We start from the raw sequence: 17,536 nt of genomic DNA, 5'->3' as shown, positions 1-17,536 counted from the left end.
GTTGGCGGCTCCTGGGTCAGCAGCACCGTTCCCGCCATAGCTCAGTGGAGGCAGGGGCCCACTCCGGGCTTAGCCAGGAAGGGCCCAGCACCCAGCATGTAGAGGCTGGGCCGGGACTTTGCCCAGAGGCCTCTGGTGACAGGTCCAGGCTTCTCCCCACCCTCGCCTCGGCCCCTGCCCTGGCCTCGCCCACACTGGGAACCGGGAGCACGGCTTTCTGTGCCAGTCCTGCTGTGCCCGGGGCCCTGGGGGCTGGCCTTTCCCCTCCCCCTCTCCAAACCGGTCTGTCCAGCCGTCCACCCTAAGGAGGGAAGCCACCCGCCCCACCTCAGACACCCCAAGAAAGCCAGAGTCCAAACACATGTGTAACCAGGAGGGAGAATTTACTTGCAGCAGAGGAAGGCCAGGGAGGGCACCCAGCGGTGGTCTCGGTGGTCCCGAGAGCAGCATGGAGGGCACTCTGACATCTCAGGCCTCTCCGCCCACCCCGGGGTGCTTCTGGCGCAGATGTTTGTCCAGGGTGGCGCGTAGGCCGAAGGGCACGCAGCAGTGGGGACACTCGAAGCGGGTGCTGCCGGGTCCAGGGCCGTGCATGCGGCGGTGGCGGTTCAGCTTGCTGCTCTGCGCACAGGCATAGGAGCAGAGCTCGCAGGCATAGGGCCGCTCGCCGGTGTGCGAGCGCCTGTGCACCGTCAGGTTGCTGCTGTTGCTGAAGTGCTTCCCGCAGAACTCGCAGCTGCCCCCGGGCCCTCGGCTCTTGCCCAGTGGCTTGGGCATCTTCTTGGGGGACAGCTGGCTCTTGGCTGGCTCGGTTCTCTGTTCCTTGGGGGCAGGCCCCCAACTGGCCCCGCCACCAGGGGCCCCGGGCTCCTGGACGCCTGCAGTGGCTGCAGCCCCGGCACCTTCCCCGCTGCTGCACGGGAGGGTGCTGGCCGGGGCAGCGGCGTGCGCAGCTGGCTCCGGAGGGGCAGCAGCAGAGGCCTGCTCCCCGCCAGCAGCGGCCCTGCAGGGGCTCTGGGGCAGCAGCTGCCGGTGTGTCTTCTTGTGGCGGTTGAGCTTGCTGCTCTGGGTGCAGGTGTAGGGACACTGGTCGCAGGCGTATGGCCGCTCTCCAGTATGCGAGCGCATGTGCACCTTGAGGTTACTGAAGGAGCTGAGGGTCTTGGCGCACACAGGACAGGTGGGGCTCCGCCGGGGGAGGACGCTCCCCCGCGGGCTCTGGGCCTCCACTTCGGGCCCCACGACCGCCGACACGGCGGCGGCCACCTCCGCCAGGCCCAGCAGCGGGGCCTCGGGCTCCGTCTGGTAGATGGACAGTCCGTGGTCCCACTGGGCGTGGCGCAGCAGCTTCCAGGCCCCTGTGAACTGTCTCCCACAGCGGAAGCAGCTCAAGGCCTTGGGGTCCTTGCGCTCTGCAGAGAGAAGGGCCAGTGTTAGGGAGAGGGAGGAAAGCTGGGAGCGCCACTCACACCTGCCAGTCGGCACCTTTCCGCAGGAAAGGCCCTGTGTCAGGGGCTGAGAAGGCACCACAGGAGACAAACTCCCTATCCTCAGAAGCCGAGGGGCAGACGTGGGCAGACAGACAAGGAAAATCTGTGGAGTGGATGACGACGACCTGGGGATTCTGTGTCTGAGAATCTTCCAGAAGAAAAGGGAAAGCAGAGCGAGGGATGGGAGGAGTGCTATTTTCTATGGGGGAGAGGGTCATGAAGGCCTTACTAGAGACCTGGAATTCTGGGTGCTTCCCACCTAGACAAGAAACAAGACCTCTGTCTTCCAGATGGGAGAACTGAGGCAGACACACTTCTCCGAGGCCACAAGCTTAGAAGGGCGGAGCTGGGGTTTCAATGCAGAAACCTGGGGAGACAGATTTTCAAAAAAGACTGCTGGGATGATTACTGAGTGGGTTTCTGCACCAGGCTCCAAGTTCATGGATTCCACGGGTGGTCTCCTATTCCCTGCCTTATGCAGAAGACGGGGCCAAGGCATAAGTGGGGAGAAGGCAAAGCAGCCACCTAGACGACGGGGTAGGGCCTCCACATGCACCCGAAAGAAAGAACCCTCCAAATTCGATGTTTTCTCTAGACTCTCCAGGTACTACCAGTAAAGTGTCTGCCTTGAGTTTCCAAATTCTAGACCATCTGGGACGGGGGCAGCTTTTCTGAAGCACCACCAGCCAGGGTCAGGAGCTCAGAAGGCAGCTGCAGAGTGCCAGCCTGGCCTGACTTCCAGCTGGTTCTCCGACTCCCTAGCTGTGTGACCTCGGGAGAGAAACCCTTCTCTCTGGCCTTCAGTTTTCTTACTCAGAGTATGGGGATCCTGGGGATCCTCTCCCTTTTAGGTTTGTTGTGACCTCAAATGGAGAAGAACTGAGAGTTCCGGTCCATGTCAGCCCTCAGTAAACATGAGCTGAGCCACGGGGCTGAGGTGCGCCCACACTGCTCCAAGTCCAAGTACCTGGGGTGTTCAGTGATTCCACCAAGGCCCCTCCGTGGGCCACCAGACCACCAGCTGCTTCAAGTCTACAGCTAATTCACAGTCCCTCCTTTTCCTCCTCTACTACAGGACCTTCCAGCCCACAGCCTGGGCCTGAATATAATTCCATCTATCAAATATCCTAGACCACATGGGCCAGGGGGTGGAAATCTGCAGGTTCAGAGGCGCCTTAGCCTCTGATGACCAGAAGCTAACCATGAGTCTAGTATCAGGTGAAGGGCTTTGGTTCCCTACCAAGAGAAGGAACCCAGGTGTCCAGACACCCAGGACCTGGCCCAAACCAGGGGCTTCCCAGTGTGCAGGGCTGGGAGATTCCATCCGAGAGGGAAGCCAGAGGCCCCTTCCCTGTCTCTGAGCAAGCGCACCAGCGCCTGGAATCCAAAGTTATCAAGAGGTGGGATGGGGTGGCCATGCCAGGCTTCCAGCTGGCCTCAGCTTCCCCTCCCCCAGGTTGCTGCCCTCCCCAGAGGTCCCCCTACTGCCACAAGGGTCCGGCCACCTGGCCAGTTATTTCTGGCCAAGGGGAAGGAGAAGTGAAACCAGATGGGGTGTGTGTGTGTGTGTGTGTGGCAAATCCCCAGACCAGTCTTCAGGGGTTGGCCACACCCTGTGGGCGGCCCTCCTACAGGCCCAGCCCCCGCCCCCCCCCCCAGTCCCAGCCCTAGGACAGGGCAGGCCCTGGCCACGCCTAGGCTACACCCGATGGGGAGCGAGAAAGGGGAAGTAGTGCTCACTGCCCCGCCTGTCCAGCTCAGCCCCTGCTCCCACAGGAAGCCGGGCCCTTGAACTTGAGAGGGGGACTGCATCTCCTCTTGACTCACCTGAACCCTGGCAGGGGCTGGGCTCTTTGAAAAGCTGACAGTCCACCTTCTTGTGGTCCATGAAAGCAGTGATGGCCTCCAACGGAAAGGTCTGCAGGCAACGGCCGCAGGTCAACAGATCCGGGTGTTTGTCGGTCCAGGGCTGGCGGTCTGCTGGGAGGAAGCGGGTGGTAAGCGTGGGGTGGGGCCACGATGGGGCCTGGGGGTTCCGAGGGAGAGGGAAAACCCGAAGGTCAGAATGGGGGCTGGAGGCCGGGAGCACGCAACACAAATGAGGCAGGGTCAAGGGGTCGGGGCCCAACCCCCGGAGGGAAGGGGGAGAGAGGCGGGGCAGGGGTAGGGGGCGCTCACCACGAGGGCTGAGGCTCAGTGGCGTCCACAGCGCCCACTGGTTCCGAGCGCCCAGGGAGTGAAGAGGGCTCCCGGCGGGCGCGGGGCCGGGGGAGTGGCGGGGTTCGCCCTCGAACCGCCCCGACGCAGGCACTTCCTTCGGGGAAAAGGGCCCCAGCCCCGGGGCCTGTAGGGGCCGCGCGTCTGGCTCGGGCTTCACTTCGATGACGAGGTCCGGCATCTCCATCTCGTCGTCTGTGTTGGAGGCGGGCGCGGGATCTACTCGGCGGGGCGTGCAGCCGGCCTTGCGGCGGGACATGGGTCGAGGGCCGGGCGGGCTGGCGGGCTGGCGGGCTGGCGGGCTGGCGGGCTGCGGGCTGGCGGGCGGAGGACGCGCGGGCCGTGCGCGCTCCGTCCGAGGCGCTCAGGTGAGTGACTGCGGAGACCGGCCGCGAACTCTTACACGTGCTGGCCCGGCCCGTGGCTCCGCCCACCGGGGCGGGGCCTGACGGGAGAGTACAGGGCGGCCCCCACAGCGGCCCCGGGCCGCAGCCAAACTCGATCAAAGCGGAGCCTACTGCATTTTCTTAGGGACCAAACCTTAATTACGCCGAGGCCACACGAGTACACGCGCAAACAGCTATTCCTGACCCGGCCTTGGGGCCGGTGTAACTGAGGCAGAGGGTGCCCACACCCACCCCCGAGAGAGAAAAATAGTAGGGGCCACGTTTTTCGCTAGGCGCCTATGAGTAATCGGGACGGTTTCATTAAATGCATTACAATAAAAATTCTGTGGGCCAACATTTATTGAGCATTTACTGTGCACTGGGTTCTGTTCTAAGCACGGAAGATATCGCAGGGAACAAGACAGAAAGTAATAATCCCCGGCCTCAGGCAGTTTCTTTGTCGGGGAGACAGATTCTCAACAAGGTGACTGCAAAACCTAAGTGCCTCCCAGGATGACAAGTGCAGTGGGGCAAAATAAAGCTAGGAGGGGCTGCAAAGGGACGGGGTTGCTGGGGTGGGGTCGGGAGGGTCCGTTCTCTCCAGAGCAGAGCCTGGTGGAACCTAGAGCGGCAGTGCGCGTTCTAGAATAACAAGGAAGGGGGTTGGGCGTGAGGAGAGGCGTGGGTAATTTGAGTTTTCTGAGAAAATGAGGTCAGACTCAAGAGGGTCTTCTGATCACTTTAAGGTCTTGGTTTTCCTGAGACCAGAGCCTTGAGTGGTTTAAGGCGAGGAAGGTTGTGACCCTATAGATCTCTGCTCTGGAATCACCATTCAAACCAAACAGGCAACTGTCTCACCCCCCCCCCCCCCAACACCTCCGCGGCCCCGCTCAGGCCTCCTTGAACTTCCCTCCACAAAGCAGTTCACTCTGATCACTGTTTGAAGTGGCATCGACACCCAGCCCCACCCTCCAACCCTGACGAGTTTCTTCTTCTTCCTGGCACCGGCCACATCAGAACTAGACCTGTCGACTGTCCTCCCTTCCTCCCCACCCCCACCCCACACAAGCCCCCTGAGGTCAGGGCCAGGGTCCGTCCTCCCTGGCTCCCTGGCCCAGCTCAGAGTGAATTTCACATGCTAATCTCCCCAGAGTACTGCTCCAGGCCAGAAGGTTCCTCATATTGTTATTCAGGGCTGAGCTCAATTGTCCTCCAGAGAGCAGAGGACCTCCCTGACCACTGTATCTAATGTAGCCCCACCCTGCTGCAGGCCTCAGGACCATGACCTCCATCTGTCCTCGCTTCTTCCCTGGCCCTCGGCTTCCCTGTCTGATACCTCAGGGTGCTTCTTCACAGCCAACATGACCCTTATTTTATTCCTTCTGTATCACTCATCACAAGCCCTGAAGGATCTTGTTGATGTATTTGCTCCTGGAGACCCTGTATCTGCCCCTACCGGCCCTTCTAGAATATAGGTTCTAAGCAGGCAGGAGCCAAATCAGCCTTGTTCACAGGGCCCTGCTCCTGCATAGTTCAGTTAAATTTGTATTGATCTCCTGCTTTGCAGTTTCTCCCCCCCCCCTTTTAAAAAAGACATTTATTTGAGAGAACAAGAGAGCCAGAAAGAGAGGGAGAAGCTGACTCCCACTGAGCAGAAAGCCCCACATGGGTCTCGATCCCAGGACTCTGGGATCTTGACCTGAGCCCAAGGCAGACTCTTAACGGACTAAGCCACCTGAGCATCTGGCACAGTCTTTCAATAGGTATGGCAGAGGGCCTGTGTGCCAGGGCATCTGGTGGGGTGGAGAGGTCCACAAAGCCTCCACCTTACTGAAAAAGTGTGGCAGAAGGGAATTCTGTCTAAACCCAGATGGACGAGGCTCCCAAGCCCTTCAGGCCAGACATTCCATCCTTCAAGGCCCGTTTCCTCCTTTGTAAAACGGGGGTGCTGCAGGGAGGTGTGCGGGACAGAACCACCACCCCTTGGGTCCATCCCAGCAGCAGCTCTCCCCAAGCCTCCTTCCCGCCGTGTGGCTGCGCGGGGTTTCAAGGAAAGGGGGCCTGGGGTCTGGACGGCAGGTGAGGGTAGGAGTGTGCACGTGGGAGGGGGGGCAAACACCAAGCGCCGCGCTTAACTCAGCCGGGAGGAAATCTCTGCACCTCGGTTTCTTCTTCCGTGAAGCGGGCATCCCAGACAGGCCCCACCTCGCCGGCGGGCGGCTCCGAGGGCAGCGCGGGGCCAGGCCGCGGCGGAGTGGGACGCCGGGCAGCGCCCGCTTCCGAGCGCGAGAGCCCGCCCGCCACCACGTGGGGCTTGGGGCTGGGGCGGAGGCGCGGGCGGAACCCAGGCTGGGCGGCTCTCGGCCCGCCCGGGCCTCTGCAGCCGGGGCGCCGGCGGAAGTGCGAGCGCCAGTCGCCGCGGACCTGGGTGAGTGCGGGGTGTCGGTGGCGGGGCGGGAGCTCCCGTCCGCGTGCGGAGCCGGGAGTGGCGGGAAAGGGGCAGGTCCGCGCCTGCCACACCGGCCGTGGAGGACCTTCCGGTCCCTCCACCCCGCCCGGAGCTCCGGCACCCGTACTCCGATCCGGGCACGTTCCCGCGCTGGGGTCGGCGGGGCGAGGAGCCGGGGCAGCGCGCAGTGCCCTCCCCCGCCCCCGGCCCGCCTCTCCCGGGAAGAGGATAAGACAACGGTCAGGGCAGTGACCGCAGCTGCAATCCTGACGCCCCGCGGTGGTGGGACGGAATCGCCGGCCCGATCTGAGCTGGGAGGACACCCGGCGCGGGCAGAGTGGGGAATGGACGCCCGGGGGCCGGGAGGACCTACTTAGTATAAGAAAGGGCTGGCGGTGGGTGGCCAGGGCGGAATTGAAAGGGAGCTGACCTGCGCAGGGGGCGGAGGGGAGGGGAGGGACTCCGTGCGGGAGCTGGGGATGGGGGCTGGTTGTGTGGACTCGTCAGCCCCTTGGTTCATTCGCCGGGGTCGGGGGTCTTCGCCGTGAACCTGTTAAACCAGCTCGTTTCCTGCCCTGGTAACGGAAGAGTTAGCGAAGCTTCCACTGAACGGATCCATTGCCTTTTCCTTGGAAGTCAGCCCCGAGGCCCCTGGAAGGGAGGTTTGCGAATCTGCTGCCCTCGCCCACGACCCAAGTGATGGGCTCTGGAGTCTTAGCTATGCAAATCGTTTTTCAAGTCATGGGGGATGGGTTTGGACATTTTTCTGAAATCTTCTGGGGGAAATCCTTGGCTTGGAAACTGAAAAGATTAGGGATTCTGGAGCCTGATCACCAGCGAGCATGGATAGTGCCTGCTTTTGCCTTCTTGAACACGCCCTGCGGACCTTTCCTAAACCAATTTCTTATCGGATCACACCTTGGTTCTGAAACCTCCGGTGGCCCTTCAGTGCTGTCTGAGGACGTGGCCTGATCCCTTGTCAGACCAACCTGGGTTTGGTCCCTTTCCCTGCCCCTCAGCCAGCTCACTCCCAGTAAATGATTCGTCATTTCCCAGTCCCAGTTTCCTCCTCTGGAAAATGGGGATCCCACGGGCTAACCAAATCTCCATTTATTCTCCCTTAATGGAGAAAGCAGGTCTGTACGCTGGTTCACCCTTGCATTTTTGTTTTATCCAGGGATTTAACATCATTTGTGGCCACTTGATTAATTCCTAACGATCCTTTCTGTAGTACCAGCCCTAGAGAGTAGGGCGTTTCTTTTAAATCACTCAAGTGTTAACCTAAATTGCAGGAGAGCCCTGGGGGCTGATGATTGTTGACCAAGTTTGGACTGCAGTGGTCAGATAAGTTAAAAAATGTGTATAACCTTGAGTCCCATTCTCAGTGGTAGTAGTCAAATAAAGAAAACGTATATTGTACACCTGAAACTAATATCACAGGTGTATTAACTAACTGGGATTAAAACAAAAACTCAAAAAAAGAAGAAAATGTATATATCCCATAAATCCCATTTACTGTGGTCTTCCCCATCAGGGAAAACACTGAGAGTCTGTCCTGGTCCACCCCTCAGTCTAATAGCAAGTAGTGAACGGGCTCTCAACCTTAAAAATAAATTCTTTTTTTTTTTTTTTTAAGATTTTATTTATTCATTTGACAGGCAGAGATTACAAGTAGGCAGAGAGAGAGAGAGAGAGGAGGAAGCAGGCTCCCCGCTGAGCAGAGAGCCTGGATCATGACCTGAGCCGAAGGCAGAGGTTTTAACCCACTGAGCCACCCAGGTGCCCCTCAAAATAAATTCTTATCTGACCACTTTTCCCCACCTGCATGGCCCTCAATCTGTCCCAGGCACCGTCATCCTCTGCCTACCTGGGCCACTGCACTGGCTTCCTCACCAGGCTCCCTGCTTCTCCCTCGGTGTCCCTCACAATCCACTGTCCCCGTGCAGCAGGCAGAGGGATCATGTGAAAATCCAAGTCCCGTCCTATCTGTCCCTCCTCACTCAGAGTAGAGAGCCAGCCTCATGTAGTCTTCAAGGCCCTTCCGGAACTGCACAATCCACCCCTGCTCCCGCTTCCTGCCTCCTCCACATTGGCCTCCTTGCCAAGGGCTTGCATTTGCTGTTCCCACTGACGGGAACACCTTTCCCCCCAGATCTCTACGTGACTCCGTCTCTTATACCATTTGGGTCTGTGCTCAAATGCAACAGACTTCCTGGCCAGCTTGCTCTCTAGCCCCCAGGCTGGGCTGGTGCCCCCTCTGGGCACCTGAGGGCCCCCAGCCTCCTTCCTTCCAGCCCTGCCCACTCCGGCTCAGCATCCTCTAAAGACAAGTCAGGTGGGCTGGGCACTGAGCAGGCACTTGGATAACGTGGACGGCTGAATCTTTTCTTTCCTTCAACAAAGATTGACTGAGCTCCCCCTGTTTGCCTGGCTCAGGGGTGGGGCTGGGATGGGGTTGTGAAATCACCAGACAGGGCCTTTCAAAGTCATGTGTCCTGTGACAGACCGGACAGTACGCAGGTAAACAAGTGCGTGCATATTGTCAGGAGGGGATAGTACTGTGCGGATAGGAGAATGCGGGGTGAAGGGGCTACTGTCCCCCCCCCAATAAAGGTGACATTTGAGCAACGACCTGAGTGCAGTGAGCAGGGGAAGATGAGTCCTAGATCAGGAAATGTATAAAACTCTCCCATCTGGAAGAGGGTTCTAGGCAAGAGTGTTCTTTTTTTTTTTTTTTTTTAAAGATTTTATTTATTTATTTGACAGAGAGGGAGAGATCACAAGTAGGCAGAGAGGCAGGCAGAGAGAGGTGGGGGGGGGGGGGAATCAGGCTCTCCACTGAGCAGGGAGCCCGACGGGGCTTGATCCCAGGACACTGAGATCATGACCTGAGCCGAAGGCAGAGACTGAACCCAGTGAACCACCCAGGCACCCCAAGAGTGTTCTTGATACGTGCAAGGACTGGAGGACTGAGGCAAGAGTGGAGGGGCAGGATATGAGGTCAGAGGGGTCTTGTAGCCACTGGGAGGACTTGGGCTTTTTGCTCTTGGGGGAGGTAGGAGCCCTAGGGGAGGCTCTGAGGCAAGGAGGGGTGTGTTGGGACTTAGTTCTAACAGGATCTCTCTGATAGCTGTGTCCGCGCAGGGAACAGTGAAGGTAGAAGCTGGGGGCCCGATGGGGAGGAGACTGGTAGAGTCTAGGTGTGATTAGGGACGGTGACGGGACCAGACTGGAGGGAAGCAGAGTGGGGCAGAGGGTGAAAAGTTGCTGGGTTCTGGGTATGACTTTAAAGGTGGAGCTGAGGGGCTGTACTGATGGATGGAAGAGAAAGTGAGGAGGGGTCCAGGACACCGTGGGATGTCCTTTGCCTGATCACCCTGAAAGATGCTCCCCTCTCCTGGAAACCTTAGGAGGTCAGTTTTTTCTTTTCTTTACTCCTTCATTTCACAGATGAGGAACCGGAGCCGGAAGGCTGCCTACTGCCCAAACTCCACCAGCCCAGATCCTTCTTAGTGAATCTGGGAGGGCTAAGAACCACCAGGCTCCCGGAATCCACACCTTCATCCTCTCTGCCGCGCGTGGGGTAAGCTGTGGCCTGCCTCCTGGTCTGGTCTGGCCCACCAGCTAAGAGTGGGTCTTAACACTTCTAAGTGCTTGGAAAATTTTAAGAAATCTGTGTGGGTGCGTGAAATTGTATGGAATTCAAATTGCAGTGTCCCTCCTGGTAAGTAAGGTTTTAAGAAGGGCCACGTTCATTGTTTGCGTATCTGGCCATGGCTGCTTTCTTGCCACTGTGGCAGCGTTGAGTAGTTGTGACAGACCCTGTGGGCCACAAAACCTGAAGTATTTACTGTTGGGCCCTTTACGGAGGAAATTTGCTAACTTGCAGTAAGGATCCCATCTGACCACCCTGTGATCGGTAGGGCTTGGCAGCTCGTCCCTAGGAAAGGTCTGGGTTGGCACAGAAAGTTTGGGGAGAGGAAATTCACATTCCCGAGGGGGAATCTGACATTCTTATTTCTATTTCTTTAAATTTTATTTTAAGTAGTCTCCACCCACCACCCTGAGATCAAGAGTTGTGCACACTCCACCAAATGACCCAGCCAGGTGCCCCGGGAATTCAATTTTTTTTTTTTTTTTTAAAGAATTTATTTATTTATTTGAGAGAGTGAGAGTGAGACGGAGCACAAGCAGGGGTGGGGAGGGTGGCAGGGGAGAGGGAGAAGCAGGCTTCTCACTGAGTAGGGGCTCCATCTCAAGGCCCAGGACCCTAGGAATTATGGTCCGAGCCAAAGGCAGACACTTTACCGACAACTGAGCCACCCAGGCGCCCCAGAATCTAACATTTTTCGAGAGAGATGGGAGCATTACAGTATGCCCCTTCCTTCTCGAAATTAGAATTTAAAAATTACTTTGATGACGACCCTGGCTGGCTCAGTCAATAGAGCTTTGGGATTCTTGATCTCAGGGTTGTGAGTTCCAACCTCACGTTGGGTCTAAAGATGACCAGAATTAAATAAAATCTTAGAAAAAAATACTACTTTGACTAGTAATATTTTGTGGAAGGACTGTGAAAGTCATAAAGAGGTTGACAGTTCAAAGGCCCCTCCCCTGGGTTCTTCCGGGGGCTGAAGGACCAGCAGCCTTTGCAGTGTTCACAGAAACTGGCCCTCCATGACATTGATTTACACCCTTAGTCCCAAGGGACGGAAGGTGCTTCTCCACAGCTGCACAGACACCTTGCCTCATTAGCCTTGCGTCTTACCCCACCTGGGAAGTGAAGGGTCTTCTAGCATTGGAGCTTTAATTTGCATTTCCCTGGTTGTCTGTGGGGTTGTGAGTGTGTTCGGGAGTTGAATAGCCTTGTTTATCTGCCCCATCCCCCACCTGTTTGTCTACACTAGTGTTTCTCTACTAGACACGTTTTTTTATTTTGTTCCTCCCAAGGACATTGGGCCATGTATGGAGAGTTTTTTGGTTGTTTATTTTGTTTGTTTGCTTTGTTTTTAAATTAAGGGAGAAGCAGACTCTGCTGAGTAGGGACCCCCAAGCAGACTGGATCCTGGGACTCCAGGATCATGCCCTGAGCTGAAGGCAGTCACTTAACCGACTGAGCCACACGGGTGCCCTGCCCCACCGCCTTTTTTTTTTTTTTTGTAGAAATCATTTTTTTGATTATATACACTGAATTTTTAAAAAAAATTTTATTGGGGTAAAGCATACATAACCTTTGTCTCTTTACCTATTTTTTAAAAGATTTTATTTATTTATTCATGAGAGACAGAGAGAAAGAGAGGCAGAGGGAGAAGCAGTCTCTCCGCAGAGCAGGGAGCCCAATCTGGGACTTGATTCCAGGATCCTGGGATCAGGACCCGGGCCGAAAGCAGACGCTTAACCAATTGAGCCACCCAGGTGTCCCTACCTTTTTTTTTTTTTTAAAGATTTTTATTTATTTATTTGATGTATAGAGATCACAAGTAGGCAGAGAGGCAGGCAGAGAGAGGGAGAAGCAGGCTCCCTGTTGAGCAGAGAGCCTGATGTAGAGCTCGATCCCAGGACCCTGAGATCATGACCTGAACTGAAAGCGGAGGCTTAATCCAAGTGGCGCCTGAGCCACCAAGGCGCCCCGAACCCTACCTATTTTTTTTTTTTTAAGATTTTTATTTATCTGAGAGAGAGAGAACACAAGCAAGGGGAGAAGCAGAAGGAGAGGGAGAAGCAGACTCCCCAGTGAGCAGGGCCTGATGTGGAGTTTGATCTCAGGACCCTGAGATTATGACCTGAGCCAAAGGCAGAGGACTTTTTTTTTTTTTTTAAGATTTTGTTTATTTATTTGCCAGAGATCACAAGTAGGCAGAGAGGCATCAGAGAGAGAGGGGGAAGCAGGCTTCCCGCTGAACAGAGAGCCTGATGCAGGGCTCGATCCCAGGACCCTGGGATCGTGACCTGATCCGAACGTAGAGGCCTCAACCCACTGAGCCACCCAGGCTCAGGCGGTGCAGAAGGCAGAGGCTTAACCAGCTGAGCTACCCAAGCATCCAGCCACTTTACCTATTTTATCTTATTATTCCATTCTATTTCATTTTATTTTATGTAATCTCTACCCCTAGTTTGGGGCTGGAATTTATGACCCTGAGAATCAAGAATTTCCTGCTATTGACCAAGCCAGCCAGAAACCCCAATATATGGAGAACTTAAAATAAAAGGCTTTATGGGGAGCCTGGCTGGCTTAGTACAGCATGGAACTCTTGATCTTGGGGTTATAAGTTTGAGCTGCATACTACATGTAAAGATTATTAAAAAAAAAAAACAACTCTTATTTTTTAAAGATTATTTATTTATTTGTCAGAACAGAGAGAGCGAGGGAGCGTGTGCACAAGCAGGGGGAGTCCAGGCAGAGGGAGAAGCAGGCTCCCTGCTGAGCAAGGATCCTGATGCTGGGCTCTATCCCAGGACTCTGGGATCGTGACACTTAACCGACTGAGCCACTCAGGCGTCCCCCCAAAATTAAAATCCTAAAAAAAAAAAAAAAAAAGGCTTTATTGAGATGTAATTCTTATACCGTACCATTCATCAGTGGGAGACAATTTTGGGAGTCACGGCTTGGGGTAGGGGATGCTACAGGCGTCTTGTGGCCAGAGGCCAGGGCTGCTGCTAAAATCTCACACTTCTGCACTTAACAGCCCCCCACAGCAGGACAAAGAGGGCCCTGTCACAAATATCAATGATTCTGAGGTTGAGAAACCCTCATCTACTGCTGTGGCCCATTCCTCTGCAGGGTCCTTTCTTGCCAGGAGCCCGCGGGTGAGCTGCAGAGACAGGAATCGCCTAACGAGGAAAAGGATCATCTCAGTCTCCCTCTTACGTGAGTGGCCCGGGGTGGGACACCGGGTGCCTAAAATCTGTCATCACTTTAGAGAGGACTGAGCCACGGTTTTAGCTGCCTGAAATCTGGGTCCCTCTCTCCCCGTCTCTCTTGCTCACAGAACCAGCATCTCCCTGTATGCAGCCCCCATCATAGTGGTGCTTAATGTGTTCCAAGCCTGTGCTAAACACTGTGTGATTGTGCCTTTAGTCCCCGGGCCAGCCCTGTGGGGCTGGTCTTCTTACCACCTGTATTTCACTGATGGGGAAACTGAGGCACAGACTGGTTAAGCAACTTAACCCAGTCACACAGCAATAGTAATAATAACAATTGTAACTCAACTTTATAGAGAAGCTACCTTGAGTCAGGCTCCCAGTCTTGTAGGAGCCTGTCGCATCCTAATGACATGCTGAGGGGCTCTAGGTGCCATTTCTCCGTATAAGGGAAGAGGAAACTGCCTCTCCGGCTTGAGGTCCCCCAGGGAAGCTGGCCTGGGAGCTCAGTCTCCACTGCATATGTTCAAGCAGGAGTGATGTTTAAAGGGCCGGTGTCTGTGTCCCTGCCCCACAGGGTTCCAGGAGCTGAGGGTACAGCAGAAGGCAAGCAGCAAGGCCTCTGCCCATGGGGGAGGCAGGCATCTAGCAGGGTACAAAGGCCATTAAGCAGAACAGTAAATACACCGTATGTCAGAAGAGTGCCATTTGCTACAGAAGACAGGGAAGCTGAGGAGGGTCTGAAGGGAGGGGGGTGGGACTTGAACATGGCATGCTGGCAGGGTCTGGAGCTCGTGGGGCTGCTGAGGGCTGTGGTGAGGACTTTGGCTTTGACTCTGCCAGGCAGAAGCCAGGGGCGGGCTCTCAGTAGAGTACAGGCGTGACCGGGCTCCGGTGTTTGATGGTGGGTGTCAGGTGTTAAGCAGGTCCCTTTGGCTGTGCAGGTGGGGATAGACTCGGGGTTAAGGAGACAGTGAAGGTGGAAGCCAGGAGCTCAGGGAGGAGGTGACTTCATGCATCCAAGCAGGAAGCGACAGCGGCTGGACCAAGATGTGGGCAGTGGAGAGACGAGCGTTACTCAGAATACAAAAACAACAATTGATCCTTGAACAATACCGGTTTGGACTGCATCGGTCCCCTTATACACAGATTTTTTTCCATAAATACAGTAAAATACTGTAAATGTATTTTCCCTTCCTTAGGATTTTCTTAATAAAATTTGCTTTTCTCTAGCTTACCTTGATGTAAGAATACAGCATGTGATATGTACAACATACCAAATATGTGTTAATCAGCTCTTTATGCTATCAATAAGGCTTCCAGTCAACAGCAGGCTACCAGTAGTTAGGTCTTGGGGAATTACGAGTTATACCTGGATTTTCAGTCATGTAGGGGACTGGAACTCTAACTCCCAAGTTGTTCAAGGGCCAGTTAGATATATTATTTTTCCTCCTCAGGCTTTCTTTGCCTTTTATGACCTTGATTTTTTTTTTTTTTTAAAGGGCAAAGAGAATGCACTTCAAAGATTTTGTTTGTCAGAGAGAGAGAGGGAGCACAAGCGGGGGAGGGGGCAGAGAGAGAAGCAGGCTGCGCGCTAAGCAGGGAGCCCAATGCAAGACTCGATCCCAGAACGCCAGGATCATGACCTGAGCCGGAGGCAGATGCTTAATGACTGAGCCACCAAGAGGCCCAGCAGGCTCTTTTTTATAGAATGTCCCTCAATTTGAGTTTCATCACGATGAGATTTAGGTAATCCATTTTTGGTAGGAATACCACAGAAATGGTGCCATGTCAGGAGGCCCAGGGGGTCCATTTGTCCCACTACTGCACGTGATGGCTTTGATGTCTAAGTTAAGGTCGTGTCTACCAGTTTCCTCAGTTACAAACTTACTGTTTACTCTTTACAACAAATAAATATTTTCTGGGGAAGTACTTTAAGACTGTGGCTATGCTGGCACTTGCCCAGCACTCATCTACAAATTTCAGCATCCATTGGATTTTAGCTCCTTCAGTGGACTCGTGATTTCTGGTTTTTTTAGGGGGTTATAACCTGTAACAATCATTTTTTGTCTATTTTATTTCTTTGAAGGTTTTATTTTTTTAAGAGAAAAAATTTTTAAAGATTTTATTTTATTTACTTATTTGAGAGAGAGAGAAGGAGAGCACGAGAAGAGAGGTCAGCAGGAGAAGCAGACTTCCTGCTGAGCAGGGAGCCCAATGTGGGACTCGATCCCAGGAGCCCAGGATCATGACCTGAGCCGAAGGCAGTTGCTTAACAAACTGAGCCACCCAGGCACCCCTAAGATTTTATTTTTAAGTAATCTCTACACCCAATGTGGGCCTCGAACCTACAACCCCATGATCAAGAATCCCAGCCTCTGCCGACTGAGCCAGCCAGGTGACCTGTGTAACTTGTTATTGTAATGTTCATATCATTCCAGAGCTGGCCCCCGGAAGCCGTCATAAGGTGGCTCCCGTGTGATTGGGAGTGTATGTGAGAGAGAGCATTTCCCTATAGATCGGATGGGCTGTGTGTGAGAGATGAGAGGAGGCTGGAGTTGGTTCTTTCAGCAAATATTTATTGCCAGGGAGTAGGAATAAAATAGTGATCAAAGCAGTCAAAAGTTCCTGCTCTCATGAACCTCGAGAATGGTGGTAGCAGCTCCTAGAGAGGCGGTAACTGGCAGAGGGAGGGGACAGCGTTGAGGAGGAGAATCCGGAACTGGGTTTTGGACAAGTTGAGCCGAGGTGGGGTAGACAGACGCCTCTTGTCACTGTCGCCCACTCCCTGTGTAATGGCTTCTTGCTTTCTTCACCCATCTGCCAGGATAATGCAGACTCCACTGATCATCCCTGTGCCTGTGCTCCGGCTTCCTCGGGGCCCGGATGGCCTGAGCCGAGGCTTTGCGCCAGATGGACGCAGGGCCCCCCGGATGCCAGAGGGTCCTGAAACCCCAGGGTCTGCAGGAGTTCAAGAGTCTCGGGAATCCCAGGAACAGCAGGCACGAGCAGCGCTCCGGGAACGCTACCTCCGCAGCCTGCTGGCCATGGTGGGTCACCAGGTGAGTTTCACACTGCACGAGGGCGTGCACGTGACTGCCCACTTCGGAGCCACTGACCTGGACGTGGCCAACTTCTACGTGTCACAGCTGCAGACGCCCATAGGTGTGCAGGCTGAGGCCCTGCTGCGGTGTAGTGACATTATCGCGTACACCTTCAAGCCATGAAGATGCTACTGGCTTCACCTTTTGGCTTTGGGCCTAGCCACCGGGCCCCAGCCCCGCCACATGGTCGTGGGGCACACAGAGTTTGGAACTCCCTTGGAATTCTGAGCTGACCTCCAAGCAACTCTGGCTTCTTGGGACTTCGAGGGTGTAGCTGGTAAAATTTTGCAACCCCAGGAGTTCTAGAGCCCATTGACATGAATGCTCTACCTCAAAGAACTCTAAACTCTAAAATAGCCTCTTGCCAGTTCCTGAAGATTGAGGATTGGGCGTGGAAGACAAATGGCAGAGTGGGAAATTGTTTCTTGAAGCTGCAAAGTTCAGCCACCCTGAAGATACTCCCCTCCTACTAAAGAACCAATTATCCCAGGAAGATTCGCCTCCTGTTTTTTGTTTGTTTGTTTTTTTAAAGTGTAGCGCACAGGGATGGAGCCAGGTCTAGGAAGTGGAAGGGTGGCCAGGCTAGCTAAGGTCTGAATCTGGTGGATCTGGGCCAAGAGGATACATCACAGGGCTGAGAGGAGCTCGGATGAAGGCGGAGATTGGCTTGGTCCGGGAATGGCTGGAGCTACCCGAAAGCCGGGTTTGGGGCATTTGGACGCGATTTCCTTTTCGGGTGGGCAGGAGTGTTCCCAGGCAGGGGCGTGGCTCGCACCGGGTTACCTGGTCGCCAGGCTCTGGAGCGGTGTGGACCTCACCCTAGAGACGGCTTCCCCGTCCTCTCCGGAAGGCGTTGGACCTTGTGCGGCGGCGCCACCGAGGCCAGGCTGAGGACTAGGGCTTGGGGTGAAGCTTCACCCTCTTTCTGTGTCGCTCCAGCTGTGTGGCCGACCGGATCATTCGCTGCCCTTATCCCCGTCACTAGCGTCTTTCAGCACATCGCTTTAAAAAAATAATTGCTGCACCCTTTGT

At 55.0% G+C, this 17,536-nt stretch overlaps 2 protein-coding genes across 7 annotated transcripts; one reads left to right on the top strand and one right to left on the bottom strand.

Annotated features, from left to right (window-relative positions):
* Nucleotides 1–364: 364 nt before the first annotated feature.
* ZNF296 (zinc finger protein 296) lies at nt 365–4,132 on the bottom strand. 2 transcript variants are annotated; one of them, XM_082710684.1, is made up of 3 exons: nt 3,669–4,132; nt 3,318–3,470; nt 365–1,412 (listed from the first exon to the last, which is right to left on the bottom strand). In XM_082710684.1, the coding sequence occupies exons 1-3, from the start codon at nt 3,964–3,966 to the stop codon at nt 469–471; spliced, it is 1,395 nt and encodes a 464-aa protein (XP_082566810.1). In that variant the 5' UTR covers nt 3,967–4,132; the 3' UTR covers nt 365–468. The 2 variants fall into 2 exon arrangements, with proteins under 2 accessions (XP_082566810.1, XP_082566811.1); XM_082710685.1 differs by having other exon boundaries at nt 3,318–3,467; nt 3,669–4,129.
* Nucleotides 3,373–16,997, top strand: GEMIN7 (gem nuclear organelle associated protein 7). 5 transcript variants are annotated; one of them, XM_082710689.1, is made up of 4 exons: nt 3,373–3,487; nt 9,993–10,125; nt 13,321–13,407; nt 16,228–16,997. In XM_082710689.1, exon 4 carries the CDS (start codon nt 16,232–16,234, stop codon nt 16,625–16,627), a length of 396 nt encoding a protein of 131 aa, XP_082566815.1. In that variant the 5' UTR covers nt 3,373–3,487; nt 9,993–10,125; nt 13,321–13,407; nt 16,228–16,231; the 3' UTR covers nt 16,628–16,997. The 5 variants fall into 5 exon arrangements, with proteins under 5 accessions (XP_082566815.1, XP_082566816.1, XP_082566812.1 ...); XM_082710690.1 differs by having other exon boundaries at nt 3,384–3,406; XM_082710686.1 differs by lacking the exon at nt 3,373–3,487 and adding an exon at nt 6,408–6,521.
* The last annotated feature ends 539 nt before the right edge of the window (nt 16,998–17,536 follow it).

The sequence above is a fragment of the Mustela nivalis genome (assembly GCF_964662115.1).
Source record: "Mustela nivalis genome assembly, chromosome: 18".
NCBI classification, from domain to species: Eukaryota; Metazoa; Chordata; class Mammalia; order Carnivora; family Mustelidae; genus Mustela; species Mustela nivalis.
This window is presented reverse-complemented; position numbering and strand designations above follow the sequence as displayed.